The 15,079-nt window shown below is 50.7% G+C and overlaps 1 protein-coding gene across 2 annotated transcripts in view; it reads right to left on the bottom strand.

Annotated features, from left to right (window-relative positions):
* SFXN5 (sideroflexin 5) overlaps positions 1-15,079 on the bottom strand; it is a 117,100-nt gene that overhangs the window by 8,993 nt on the left and 93,028 nt on the right. For both annotated transcript variants that reach the window (XM_030947420.1, XM_030947421.1), the window contains one exon: positions 12,203-12,320. In XM_030947420.1, coding sequence (XP_030803280.1) covers positions 12,203-12,320 — 118 coding nt within the window. The remainder of the gene's footprint in view (positions 1-12,202; positions 12,321-15,079) is intronic.

Genomic DNA, 15,079 nt, shown 5'->3' with positions numbered 1-15,079 from the left:
GGACCCATGGTCAGCACTTTTGCACCAGAGCTGGATCGGGGCTGCTGCTTCACCCTGGGTTGGGGGAATTAAAAAGCACCAGAACTTGAAATGAAAGTTATCTTTAAACAATAAAAATGGAGGAAAGTTGGAATATTTGGCTGTTCTGGAATATTTGGTTGTTTTGGCTTTTGAGAGTCATTAAGTTCAGGAGATCTTTTTTGTCCTGGAATATTTGGCTGTTGTGGTTTTTGGAGGTTTTCCCATTTCAGGAGGCTTTTTGTTTGCCGGGGATGCTTTGCAGGGATGTTCCTGCCCTCAGCTGAAATGGGAATAACCAATTGCCCTGAAGCAGAGCAGATTTCAGGATTTTTGGGGCAGCTGTGGGACTGCAAATTCGCCCCCTTCACTGGGTTGGGCGGTGCTGGTTTCATGGCTGGATTTGATGGTTTTAAAGGTTTTTCCTGCCTAAATGATCCTGTGGTGCTGGGTTAATGGTTGGACTTGACAACCTTAAAAGTCTTTTCCAACCTAATTTCATGATTCTACAATCAAGGCTGGGAGTTTTAAAAGAGTTTTTTTAACTTTTGGGGAATTACCACAGCTTCTCTGAGGAAAAATACTCAGCAAAGACCCCGACATTTAATGAGGTGGGAAGAAGGGAAATGTGGATTTGTGGAAAGGAAAAAGAAGGGAAATTTGGGAACGTGGATTTGCGGCTGGAGCAGGGAGCTGCCCTGGCCCGGGATGTCTCTGCAGTGAGTGATGATAACAGCCATGATAACAGAGCACAGGTGGGATCCCACACCTGGGGAGGTGACCCCGCTCCCTGCGTGTCCCAGCCTGTCCTGGAGCAGCAGCTCCTGAGCTCCAGCCCCGTGGTCATCCCCAGTCCATCCCCCAGGAGCTCTCCTGCTCCCACTGCCCCACCTGAGGGACCCTGCGGGGGCCTCACGGTGACATCAGGGACACCCAGCACACACCAGGAGCTTCTTCTTGGTCTTGCTGTTTGAAATCTGCAGGTTTCTAAGCCTTTCTTTGTGTTTTTTGGGGGGATTTGGTTAACACTGAGCTCTCAGAGCCTCAGCACTCCCAGCTTTATAAAAATTGGAAGCTCAACCCCCAGCACGGCAGCAGCTCCAGGTCACTGCAGAGCTGTGAGTTTGGGTCTTCTGGGAAAGCAGAGGGCTGCCCACAGCTCCAGAAACCTCAGCTGCTCAAACAAAACACCAAACCCCCCCAAATAAAAGCTTTGAGACCCTAAGACTTCAAACAGCAAGGTCAGGAAATCTTCCAGAGAAAGGAGACACCCAAGGCCGTTATGGGAGATGGACCTTCTCCCCTCTGCTCTGGAGGTTTGCTCGGAGTGGGAGGTCCAGAAACCTTGGCTGCTCAAACAAAACACCAAACCCCCCCAGATAAAAGCTTTGAGACCCTAAGACTTCAAAAAGCAAGGTCAGAAACACTTCCCTGAGTGTCCTCCCAAGAGAGGAGATGCCCAAGGCCTCTGCGGGAGCTGAACCTTCTCCCCTCTGCTCCGGAGGTTTGCTCAGCGTGGGATGGGGTTGGGATGGGGTAAACCTGAGATTTCCACAATAAATTCTCTTCCACAGCAGCTCCAGAAAGGTCTCAGGCTGGCACAAAAGCAGCTGTGTGGTGACCTCAGGGCTCGTGGCCTCCCTCAGGACAGGGCTGAAGGAACTTCTCCTGCCTTCCTGGGAGAACCATCACATTCCAGGATGCAGATTTTTTTTGGAACATCCAAGCCAGTGGATTGGTGGAAAAGTCACCAGCCCACTCCAAATATGGCCTTGAGAGCTCCCAAAATTGCAGTTTGGTTGTGATTCCTGATTCTTGCTGGAATGGAAAGCACCTACACAGGCACTCAGAGTTTCTCCTTTCTTGGAAGGTAAAAAAAAATCCTACTTTTGAATGTGGACAGTACTAAAAAGTTTCCATTTGGATGAAAAGGAGCTCTTAGGTCCATTCCAGCAGGAATTCCTCAGGCAGCTCTGCCAAGGAAGAAGGAATTTGTTGCTCTTTGCTGAAGACATCGACCCCTGAACTCTCCTGCTGTTCAGGAGGAAGAGCACGATGGAAGAGCAGGGTTTAGGTTTTAGGATTTCCCTTGGTGCTTTAGGGAAGCTGAGCAAATTCCTCAGGACCCCAACCTCCAGCACATTTCCTTCTCTCACAGACCACCAGCCTCACTAGGAACAGGAAATTCAAAAAGCAATTACAGATAATTACATATGTGAGATGTGATTAATAAGGCATCCTCAGCCCTAAGCAGGCAAGTCTGGACAGCTGATCCCCTTCCTTTGCATCCTGCACCTCTTGGGGAGCCCAGAGCTGCTCCAGATGAGCCAAAACAGCTCCAAATACACCAAAAACGACAAATGCAACCCTGTGCAACAAGAGAGGGGCAAGGCAGGAGATGGGCAGGGAAGATCTGGGCACCAGACGAAGAGGCCTCTGACCAGGAATGATGATATTAAAGGTATTTCTGATTTAATGATTCCTGTGTGGGGCCAGCAGTCGGACTCTGCATTCTTCATTTTTCATTTTTCATTTTTCATTCTTCATTTTTCATTCTTCATGGATCATTCCTGATTCCAGCTCAGGGCATTCCATGATTCCCAGCAAGTGGCCAGGGGCTCAGGGTGGGGCAGGCATTTGGTTTTCAGGCCCAGAATAAAGCAGCAAAGCGCAGGAGCCAGGGGAGGGCTCAGGAATGGCCAGGGCAGGGCAGGAATCCTGGGGAGGAGCCCCTCTGTTTACAGTAGGTGCTGCTGAAAGGTGTCCCGAAGAAAGACAGCAATTAACAGGCCAGCGAAAAAAATGGCTTCTTTCCACAAAGAGCCTTTTAAGTCTGTTTTTCGGGCCACTTTAAGGGTTAATGTTTAGCTGTTTATCCGGACTTGTCGGATGTCAGCTCTTTCTTTTGACTCCTAATGGCTTATAGCCATCAGGAGGTGAAGACTCCTCAAAAGAGCTGGTGTCAGGAATGTTTTTTTATGCCCACCAGCACCCACACACCTGCAGCAGCCTGTGCTTGCAGGGGGATAGTTTACATACTTGAACCTGTCTCCCAGGGCCAGGGGTGTAAACATGAAACCAGATCCTGTCTGACAGCCCTGGGCGCTGCAGAGGGTCCCTGCTCCCACAGCCAGCCCCTGGCCACAAAGAACAGCTCGGGTCAGGCCCTGCTGCCCAGCTCTGCTGCTCCACCGAGGCGTTTTAGGGCTCTGGAGAATGTTCAGCGCCTTTGAGCGGGGAAACAAAGGAGCACTGCCAGGAGCAGCCATCAAAAACCAGCTGGGTCACAAATCAAAGGCTGCGGGACAGGCAGGGGAGGCAGAACAAAGGCACAGCCCCCACAGCCAGCAGGGCTCTGCTCACTGCTGACCTTCCCTGGCCCTCAGGTGTCACCGAGACCAATGATCACCCAAACAGGCGGAGCAGGTGGAAATTGAACCACCCTGAAGCGGCCCAGGGGCTCCTCAACAGTGGTGGTGGAGCCCCTGAAGGCCAGAGCCTTTCTCTTCTCCTTCTCCTTTTCTCCTTCTCTCCTCCTTCTCCTTCTCCTTCCCCTTTTCTCCTTCTCCTTCTCCTTTTCTCCTTCTCCTTCTCCTTCTCCTTCTCCTCCTCCTCCTTCTCCTTCTCCTTCTCCTTCTCCTTCTCCTTCTCCTTCCCCTTGGAAATGCCCCTGGATCCCTGGCAGTGCCCAAGGCCAGGCTGGACAGGGTTTGGAGCAGCCTGGGACAGTGGGAGGTGTCCCTGCCATGGCAAGGGGTGGAACAAGATGAATTTTAAGGTGGGTCCAACCCAAACCATTCCAGGATTTTAGAGAAGCATTTGCTCCCAGAAGAAGTGACCAAGGTCTCCCAGCTCCAGAGCGGGGAAATGCTTTGATTTTGAAATTTTGAGAAAGAAGTGGGGATGGGAAGCCCCATAGAAATGGGAGATGTCATGGTCCAGAAATGTTCTTTGCTTGGCCAAACTGGCTCCTTCTCTCCTGGTCAAGAGGAGTTTCAGTTGTGCCAGGACACAAATCCAAAGGGCACTGCAGGGAAGAGCTTCCAGATGAGTTTGGGAAATGGGGGTGGCCCTGGGACAAGGCCAGTGCTGCCTCTGTGGCATCGCCGGCATGGATCTGCAGCTGGAATCCCACCAGGTGGAGCAGGCAGAAGGGAATTACGGGCACACAGCATCTGCTCTGTCCCAGAGAACCTGAGGGAGCATCATCTCACGGTGGGAATGAGGAGTTGCCCTGCAAAAAGGACAACCTGGGGGTTCTCCTGGCTGGAATGTCCCAGCAATGGAATGGTTGGGCTGTGTGGTCTCTGCAGAAGCACCAGGCCCTGACCCAAAGCCCTCCCTGGATGGAGCAGGAAGGGGCTGGAGGCTGCTGGATCAGCAGCTCAGGACAAAGCCCCACTGCAGCCACTTCTGGCTTTGGTATGTCACTGCTTGGGCCTGCCTTCGTTCCCTCTCTGACACGATGAAAAGCCAGTTCTTCATTCTCAGTCACTCTAGTTCTTTGCTTATTCTGAATTCCGTGTTTTCCTTGCTCTTGTCAAAAAATCTTCCCGCATATTGAGCAAAGAGTACTTTTAATAATGTTCTGAAGACTCTGCCTACGGAGGAGCAGAAAACATGCTGTGGTGCTTCTTCTGTGCAGGCAGATGAGGAGCTGCTTTACTTAGAAAGCCAAAAGGGAAACTCCTTGCTTCTTTACCTTGACTTTTGCTGTTTAGTCTTCTAGACCTGACATTTGACACTGCAAAGCACAGTAGCACAAATGGTACTGTAAAGTACAAGGGCAGGACAGGACTGAGCCTGGCATCCCTTCCCATGCTCTGAGGCAATCCCTTCACCCAGGAATGCTCTGGGAGGTCTGGAGCACCTGAACCTACCTCTGTCCTCACCTTGAATGCACCTGAGCTCCCCAAAAAGCTCAGCTGTCACACTGACCTGCAGTTTCTCCCATGGAGGGTGGCCTGACCTTGCAAGCTCTAAAGCAAACCCAGCTCCAGGTCCCCTTTGAGGGTGGAGATGATGCCAGAGAGAGAAACTCCAGGTGGGAGCAGGAGCTGGGGCAGATCCCTGCAGCCAGGTGCGGTTCCATCAGAACTGGGGGGTGACAGATGTGCCCTTCACCTGAGCAGATCTTTGCCCTCCAATGCTCACCTGAGGCCTGTCCTGGAGCAGGGACACCTGCCTCCCCTCAGTGGGGGATTCTGGTCCTCTGGTGTCAAAACTCAGCTGAGATAAATCCCACCAGCCTTGAGAGATCCCAGGAAAAACCATCACAGCACAACTTCTGAACACTGATGGATGGACAGATGACTCTTCAACTAATTACAGTTCAAAAGTGCTGTGTTTATTACAGTGCTGGACACAAGCTGAATCATTTCTAAAGGCATGTGCACCCTTTGAGAGTCTAAACTTTGTCTCCTAATTTGTTGCATATGCATTAATTTTTGTAATAGGTTTATGCATATTTATTTCTTATTAGTCTTTGTGCAGAGAGCTCTCTGGCTGTCTGTCCATCTCCTGCACCTTTGGTTTAGTTCTTGTTTCAAGGTTTAAGGAGCCTTTCTCATCTTCTTCTAGCTTGGAAGTTCACATTCTTTCACCTTGTTTGAGGCAGGTTTGTGAGCTGCAGGCTTTTGTGAGCACAAGTTTTTTGTGAACACAGCAAATTAACGAAACAATTCAAAGCAGCACACTTCACTTAAATCTGAAATAGATTTCTAACCTAGTTCCTAACCGCGTATCTCAGCACCTGCCGTGGGCCAGACAGAATCCACAGGAAGCAGGAACACCAGGATGGCACAGCCAGTGTCCATCCACCGGGGCAAACTCTTCCCACCCAAAGGGAGCCTTCATCTGTTGGCAGCTTCCCTGGCAGCAGGACCCTCCAGGATCAGCTGGAAAACCCAAACTGCCCCCCCCAGCCATGGCCAGTGCTCCAGGCTGTGCTCAGATCCTGGAAGTCCAGATGGAGTTTAGGACTTGCTTAGGCCATTAAAGATGGGCTGGGAGCTTCCACTGGAGTTCTGTGCAACCCCTGGGGCCTGCTGTCCCCAAATGTCACCTCCTCTCCTGCCACCTCACCCTGCCAGGGGCAGCACCATACTCTGGGAGGGTCTCTCATGCTCCAGCCTCTGACAGGAACGAGTCCATCCTCACTGAGGAACTCCAGAAACCTCATCAAGCACCACCACCCTTCATTTGAAGGCTGGGAAGGGGCTCAACACATTCCCAAATACCTCAGATCTTCCCTCAAGGCCTACTTGAACCATGCCAGTGTTCAGCCACCCACTGTCATGTAAATTCTGGGGTTCTGCTCAATTCAATCATTTCATGGGCATTCAAGAAGCTCCCTGGATCACCTCTTCATTCGAGGTTCACATGGAGAACAAAGTTACTCTTGTCTTTGTCAACAAGGGAAAGGCAAGGACATAAACCAGAAGATAAGGCAGGAGATAAGGGAGGAGAGAAACCAGAAGATAAACCAGAAGATAAGACAGAAGATAACCCAGAAGATAAGGCAGGATATAAACTAGAAGATAAACCAAAAGATAAGGCAGAATATAAACCAGAAGATAAACCAGAAGATGAGGCAGGAGATAAGCCAGAAGATAAACCAGAAGATAAGCTGGGTCAGCACTCAGGAGAGGAACCTCAGATGAACCTCTTGGTGCTCCTGGAGCAGGAGGAAACCATCTCTGAGGCACAGCTTGAATCCTCTGCAGTCTTTGGGAGTCACTTCCCACTGAGCTCCCAGCCTCCTGCCAGCCCTCCAGGACCTCGTGGCACTTCTTTGCTGAGAGGAGCTCCTTCCAAGCCCAGCCTCCATCCCAAGGGCTCCCAGACTCCCAGGAAACCGTTCCCCAGCCCCAGAAGCAAAGCAGAACTTCTCACTTCTCAAACATTTTTCCCCATGGCAGCTGGCAAATCCCTTCCCTGGCTTCTCATCCAACTTGGACAAAATTACTGCAGAGAATCCCTCCTGCTCCCCTCCCCCCCGTGCAAAGCAATCCCAAGGGAGGGATGGTTCCATGGGGACCCCCTGCTGGATTGCATCTGATTTCCCTCCTAAGTATGGAATGGGGAAGCGTCTCGAGGGCTATGGCTGTGACCTCCATACAGCTCTTTTGTCAAGTGCCATTTCATTAAAAAATCAGCCTTTTAACTGTGGACACATTTCAACCTCACCAAATCTGCTAATTATTGACAGTTGGTGAAGAGGAGATTTCACTTGTTCCTCCTGTTAAACTGCATCTAATTAGTAATTACTGGTTCACTGTCATCTTTACTGCAATAATCCCACTGCACATTGGCTCATTAACCTTTTGCTTTTCTAAAGCAGCCTGCCAACAAGATGAAGGCTAAAACAGATTGGAAAACAATAGCTCAGCCTTGGATTTTAGGCTGTTTATTCCCCTTGTCCTGGAGATCCAAAAGGAAGATTATTTTTAAGGAAAGGCTGAAATCAGCCTCGTTCTGGAAGACACCTCGGTTTGCGTTGAGCATCGCCCCAAAAACACCCTTTAAACTTCCCCCAGGTGAGGGGCTCAGGTGGGTGAAGGCTGCTCTGCCATTCTCCAGCTCCATTTCTCCCTTTCTCACCTGGCCCTGTCCACCTCTGAGCCCCGGATCCCCGCGGGCAGGGGGTGACAGGAGCTCCTGGTGGATCTCATGGAGGAACGCTCTGCAGGAGCAGGGCCCACGGGGCAGGGAAGCAACCCCGTGGTTCTTTCTTCTGCTGCTACACTGAATTTCATTTGCACAAGCCCCATTTTCGGTTTGGAGCTGTCACAGCTGTTTCCATTGGCAGTGCATAGCTGAGTAGGAGTTGTCAGTGGGGATGCTGCGGGATTGGGAGAGGGAAGAGATTCCCCGGGGGGCATGGGAGGCAGTTGGAGGTTGTGGGCTAAATGCATTAACTACATGTTTCTCCTAAACTTAACAGCAGCGAATTACTCAATGCATACTGATGGCTTTAGGTACCACAGTTAACACTATCCTGGCACGACAGGAACGTTTCTCAGCAGCTCCAGCGTGAGTATTCCCATGGATCCATGGTTTCATGGCTGGTACATGGAAGGGTTTATTTTTGTAATGTTCTCTTTAGAGCCGTAATAGCCAGAAACAAGCTGTGATTGTGGAGCACCGCCGCAGAAATCCAAGTGGAATTTCATCCCTACCAAACCCAGGGCTTGGCTGGGCTGGGTATGGACCCAAAAAAGGCTCAGGGTGCATTAAGCTTGCCAGCACGTGGAGGCTGCTCACCTCCAGAGCTCCCTTTCCCTGTTTTCAGCCACGGCTGAGCCTGATTTCACTGGAATTGTTGTAACACAGCAGTAACTCTGGAGCAGCTACAGCTGATGGGACAAGGTGGCTGCACTTACCCAGCAAATTCATGAAACCTATTGCAAGGCTTCAGTTCTGCTGGAAAACCAATTGTGAGCTTGAGCCCCATTAGGAGAGAGGATCAAAGGTGGCCACGCAAACTCCTGGCCCAAAACAAGCCCTCCATGACACATCAGCCTCTGTGCTTGCTCCCTGACTTCCAAAAAGTTCTGGTGTGTGAGCAAGGGCAGAACTTGGCTCACTCACAGTTCCTGCTGCTCCCACCACAGCCCCGTTTTCGGGACAGAGCACATCTCTGACACCTTGTTACTGATCTGGTACAACAATGTCCTGTCCTGCTGTGCCCGTCAGCCAGGCCATGGGAAAAGCAAAGACATTCCCACAGAGATCAGTGCTTAAACGCCTCTGAATCCCTCATCTGACAGGACAGAATCATGGAATCATTCAGGATGGAAAAGACTCCAAGCTGATCGAGCCCAACCACTGAAGTTCAGAGTGTGGTGATGAGTGTCCCAAAATTCACAGGTTTTGAGAAACACTCCCTGCAAGGAGACTTGGATTTCTCATCCAAAAATGGATCCAGAGGGGTTGGTCCAGGTAAAACACCCACTTTGCTCCATTGAGCATCTCCACAGGAACCTCCAAAGAGATTCTGGAGAAGGGGAAATGTCCTTTGTAAACACTCACACATTTATAGAAAATGCAAACATAATGGGAAAATAGGCTGGGAGAGCTGGGAATGTTCCCCTGGAGAAGGGAAAATTCCAGGGAATCCTCAGAGTGCCTGCAGGGGCGGCAGGAGAGCTGGAGAGGGACTGGGGACAAGGCCTGCAGGGACAGGAGCCAGGGAATGGCTCCCACTGGGAAAGGGGAGATTGGGCTGGCATCTTGGCAAGGAATTCCTGGCTGGGCTGGGATTCCCAGATTTGCTGGGGCTGCCCCTGGATCCCTGGCAGTGCCCAGGCCAGGCTGGACATTGGGAGCACCTGGAACAGTGGGAGGTGTCCCTGCCGTGGCAGGGGTGGCACTGGGTGGGATTTGGGGTCCCTCCTGATCCAGACCATCCCAGGATTCTGTGACTGATCACCCCTGGCTGCCCCCGGAGCCCCTGAGCCCGTGGTGTGAGCAGATGTGGGATGCAGCTGTGCAGGGCTCCCATCCCCTGGAGCAGAGCTGGGTGGCAGCAGGATGGCAGAGCCCAGGCAGGCTCTGGAGGGCTCCTTTTCCCTGGCAGGGTGTGTGGGCAGCACACATCATGCTGTCTGATCCCTCAGCAGGGCTGATTCATGTTTGCTGTGCTCAGAACATCTCAGCTGCCTGCACTGAGGTCACTCCCCACAACGCTGTCACTGGTGCCTGCAATCCCAGTGTCCCCTGAGCCAAACCACTCCTGAAATTTCCCTCTGGGTTAGAATTCATTCAGCTCCTCAAATCAATGAGATTTTCCCTGCTGGAGTATCAGGTACTGCACAGGAGAAGTTATGTGAAGTATGTGTTGTTTTTAGGAAAAAATTTTCACCGAAAGAATAATAAAATACTGGAATGCTCTTCCCAGGGAGGTGGTGGAATCACCATCCCTGGCTGTGTTTAAAAAAGCTTGGACATGGCACTTGGTGCTTTAGTTGAGCTGTTAGGGCACAGGTTGGACTCAATGATCATAGAGGTCTCTTCCAGCCTCATTATTCTGTGATTCTGTCACCCAGAAAGCCACAATTCCAGTGGGAAGTGTCCCTGGTCATGGCAGGAAACCATGAGAGGGTCTTTGAGGTCCTTCCAAGCCAAACCACTTTAGAATTCCAGGATTTTGGAGGAACAGTGGCAATGTCTCCTTTGAGATAAATCAGGTGGGTGGTACCTGCTGTGGCCTTGCTGCCCTGATTATCCTGAAAGATTTTGCCTGGAAATAGGGAGGAAATTGGAAATTTCCAGGAAAATTGCACCAGGGAAGGCTTAAACTGGATGTGAGGAAGGAATTCTTCCTGGAAAGGGTGGTCAGGCACCCCCAGGGCAGGTCCCCATCTCTGCAGGGATTTCACAGCCCTGTGGCACCTGGGGACAGGGGCAGTGGTGGCCCTGGCAGAGCTGGGGGAACAGTTGGACTCACCGACCTCAGAGGGCTTTTCCAGCCTTAAAAGCGCTCAGATTCCCTGGGAAAGGAGCAGGAGGGGTGCTGTGTGCCCCAGCCTCCTTCCCACGGGCAGCCTGGCCATGCTCCAGCTGCACCTTGAGCAGGTGGGAGACCTGGCAGCGCTGCTCAGCCGTGCCAAGCCCAGCCTGGGAGCAGAAGTGGGGATCAGCGCAGAGCTGGGGGCCTGGAGCTGAGGCTGAGCTCCTGCCAAAAGCACTGCCAGGCTCTGGGGGTGCACAGAGCCCAGGAGAGGCAGGGAAATCACATTGCTCCTGCAACTGGGGCTTGTGCAGCTTCTGACTGCAATGCTGTGTCTGCTCCTGATGGAAGGGCTCCAAAAACGATGTTGACTAATTAGAAAAAGTTTAAGGAAGAGCCATATGAATCATTAAAGCTTCAGCAAACACGTCTTTTAGCAAGAGGCTCCAAGACTGAGATAAATTCAGGTTCTTAGAGAGAAGGGACAGTTTTCTCTCAGCCTAGAGACAGCAAGAAGGACAACAGAGAATTCCCAATGTGTTTGTCAGTCAGCACACAAGTGTACAGCAAGATTCCCTGGCTGGAAGTCATGGATAAACCCATCCAGACTGAAAAAAACATGAATTCATGTGCAGACAGTGATACCAACTCCTGATCCAGCCGACAGGAAAAGAACCTTGTGAGAAAGACCCTGTTTTTCTCCCTTAGGAATAGAGACCTTCTCTGGAAATGCACAGATTTACAGCCAGGAAAAGCTCCAATCACCAAAATTAAAGACTTAAAATAAACCCGCCCGAGCAATTTGTTCAGCTAAATTGATCTGAGCGATTGCATTGGTCATTCCCTGTTTCCTTGGCTGGTTTTCCTTTGCTTACCCCCAGGCTGGGCCTTCCCAGGAGATGAAAAAGCAAAAAGCCCTCAGAGAAGCTCTGGGGAAGAACATCCCCCTCAGATATGTGGTCAGGGCTCTCGGCCTCGTGGACAGAGCTTGGATTCAATATTTTAACTCCAAGGAAAGGCCAGTGTGAGGGAGAGGGGCCTTCCCCTACCTGGTGAAGCTGTGCTGCTCAGGAGAGGAATAGTCACAGAATTTTACACCGAATTCTACACAGAATTGCCAGAATGACCAGGTTGGAAGAGACCTTCAAGACCATTGAGTCCAACCCAGCCTCACCCCCACAACTGAACCCTGGCCCCCAGTGCCACATCCAGGCTTTGTTAAACACCCCCAGGGATGGGGACTGCACCACTCCCCGGGCAGAACATTCCAGAACTTTCTCACCTTTCTGTAAAAACCTTTTCCCTGCTGTCCAACCTGTATTTCCCTTGGCACAGCTGGAGGCTGTGTGCTCTGGTTGTGTCAGTTCCTGCAGACAGAGCCCAGCCCAGGTGAGCACAGGCACCTTTCAGGAGCTGTGCAGTGATGGGGGCAGCCCTGGGTCTCCTTTTCTGCAGGCTGAGCACCCCCAGCTCCCTCAGGGGTTCCTCACAGGGTTTGTGTGCCCAGCCCCTCTCCAGCCCCCTCTGGATGTGCTCACAGTTCCCAAAGTCTTTCCCAAGCTGAGGGGCCAGAGCTGGGCACAGCACTCGAGGTGTGACCCCAGCAGTGCCCAGTGCAGGGGCAGAAACCAAGTCCCCTAGGAAAGGAGGGGCCCACAGCAGTGGGGCACCCCCCAGGAAGGCAAAGAGGCCGTGGTTTGTCACCCCCTGAGAGCCCCAGACCCCACTGACCTCGGACATCTGCGGGAAGAGGCTGATGGCCAGGGGCAGCGCCAGCCCAAAGGCAGCCAGGCACACGAGGCTCTGCACCGGGAGCAGCATCCGGGGCCGGCACCTCAGGAGCCACGTCCTGCAAGGGAAAGGCTCAGTTAGAGCACTGCAGGGACAGGGGACAGCCAGAGCCACATCCTGCAAGGGAAAGGCTCAGTTAGAGCATCCCAGGGACAGCCAGAGCCAGGTCCTGCAAGGGAAAGGCTCAGTTAGAGCGTCCCAGGGACAGCCAGAGCCAGGTCCTGCAAGGGAAAGGCTCAGTTAGAGCATCACAGGGCCAGCCAGAGCCAGGTCCTGCAAGGGAAAGGCTCAGTTAGAGCACTGCAGGGACAGGGGACAGGGCAGAGCCAGGTCCTGCAAGGAAAAGGCTCAATTAGAGCACTGCAGGGACAGAGCACAGCCAGAGCCAGGTCCTGCAAGGGAAAGGCTCAGTTAGAGCATTCCAGGGACAGCCAGAGCCAGGTCCTGCAAGGGAAAGGCTCAGTTAGAGCATCACAGGGACAGCCAGAGCCAGGTCCTGCAAGGGAAAGGCTCAGTTAGAGCACTGCAGGGACAGCCAGAGCAGTCCTGCAGGGAAGGCTCAGTTAGAGCATCACAGGGACAGCCAGAGCCAGGTCCTGCAAGGGAAAGGCTCAGTTAGAGCACTGCAGGGACAGCCAGAGCCAGGTCCTGCAAGGTTAGAGCACTGCAGGGACAGGGCAGAGCCAGAGCCTGAGGCAGAGATGTGGGACTGCAGGCAGCTCCTCAAAATGGGTTTATTGTAGAGAAGTTACAGCAGCCTTGGGTCATGGGTGACAGAGCCATGCCTAAAGCTGCCGGCTCCAGCTCTAGGAAAGCCTGAAGACCCTTTAGTTTTGGGTACACTGCATTTTATATTTTCCTTTGCTGAGCATCTTCACACATAACAACCAATCAACAGCTTTACCATTACCTATCATAATACCTACAGCCTATCATAACCACTATAATTATCATGTTATGGTCATTACTATCCCACCACATGAGTTAGTGTGTTACACTTACCACGTTATGGTCATTACCATCCAACCACATGAGTTAGTGTGTTACACTTACCATGGTGTGGTCATTACCATCCAACCACATGAGTTAGTGTGTTACAGTTTTAAGCTTAAAGTTGTTTTTCAGTTTCGTTGCAGTGGAAAGGGAAGCCTGAACCATTTAGTTCTGGTTACATTGCATTATATATATATATTTTTTTTTTTTTTGAGCATCTTCATACATAACAACCAATGAATACCTTTACTATTACCTACAGCCTATCATAACTATCATTACCATGTTATGGCCATTACTATCCAACCACATGAGCTAGTGTGTTACACTTACCATGGTGTGGTCATTACCATCCAACCACATGAGTCAGTGTGTTACACTTACCATGTTATGATCATTACTATCCAACCACATGAGTTAGTGTGTTACACTTACCACGTCATGATCATTACTATCCAACCACATGAGTTAGTGTGTTACACTTACCACGTTATGATCATTACTATCCAACCACATGAGTTAGTGTGTTACACTTACCACGTTATGATCATTACTATCCAACCACATGAGTTAGTGTGTTACAATCACCATACAAGTTATTATCATAATCATCATACATGAGTTAGTATGTTACAATTATGGTCAATATGACCCAACCACATGAGTTAGTAAGGTACAATTTAAGCTTAAAGTTGTTTTTCAGTTTTCTTGCATTAGATCTTTTTCCCACTTGCCACATCAGTGTTTGTTTGCCTCTGGTACCTTTCTGCTTTTCCTTAGACCTATTTCCACTTGGAAAAAGCATCTTTTTGTTTGTCGTCAACAAATCCTATGTTATAGTCATAAAACCTCCTTCCAGCTTGACTTAACCTTTGTTTTCTTAATTGTCCAGTAAATGTCCTGGCTCAGCAATTGTCAATTTACACATCTATTGCTCTTCTATATCAAAACTTGCTTCCACCTCTGTTCTGCTCTCAGGCTCTACATCCAGAGAGCTTTCTGCCAAGCACACACATCCGTGAAAATTTCTTGTCACACTTCCATCCTTCCCAAAGGGGAGCGCAGGACATCCCTGCATGGGCTCAGCTGCTCACCTGGACCTGCTGTGCCCCTCTCCTCACTGGTGTCAGCCTTCTCAGAGAACCATGGAATGGGTCGGCTTGGAAAGAGCCTTAAAGCTGATCCAACTCCTCCTGCTGTGGCAGGGACACATCCCCTGGGCCAGGGCCCTCCCAGCCCTGTCCAACCCCTGCCACAATGGGTGAGGTGAGCAGGTGAGCCCAGCACAGGTGACACCTGCACAGGTGAGCCCAGCACAGCTGAGCCCAGCACAGCCGAGCCCAGCACAGGTGACACCTGCAACAGGCTGGAGCTGATGCCCCAGGTCCTTGAGAGGCACTGGGAGCTCTGGGAGCTTTGGGAGCTTTGGAAAAGGCCCTGGGAAAGGCACAAAGAGCTTCATTAATGGGGTGATAAAGGCACAGCATTGACAATCCCTTAATTTGTTAAAATCCAACACCTGCAGAGGGCGGGAAGGATGTTTGGACATTTGCTGTTCCTGGGGGATGTTTATGAGTTCAAGATTTGTTAACAGCAAACTCCTGAAGGTACCTGCAAGGTCAGGTTCTGGTAATGACCCAAAAGTGCCCCTTCTGATGGAATTAACACCAGAAAACTGGGACAACATTTGGCGGGTAGGAGCTGGTATATTAAATATATTCCAGGATAAATATTAACTAAAATATTATAAGTAATAATAAATGTTATTTATAAATAATATATAAAATCCAAAATTTAAACAACTATAAATATTGTAAACATTCT

Source organism: Camarhynchus parvulus, chromosome 4 (assembly GCF_901933205.1).
Source record: "Camarhynchus parvulus chromosome 4, STF_HiC, whole genome shotgun sequence".
Taxonomy (NCBI): Eukaryota; Metazoa; Chordata; class Aves; order Passeriformes; family Thraupidae; genus Camarhynchus; species Camarhynchus parvulus.
This window is presented reverse-complemented; position numbering and strand designations above follow the sequence as displayed.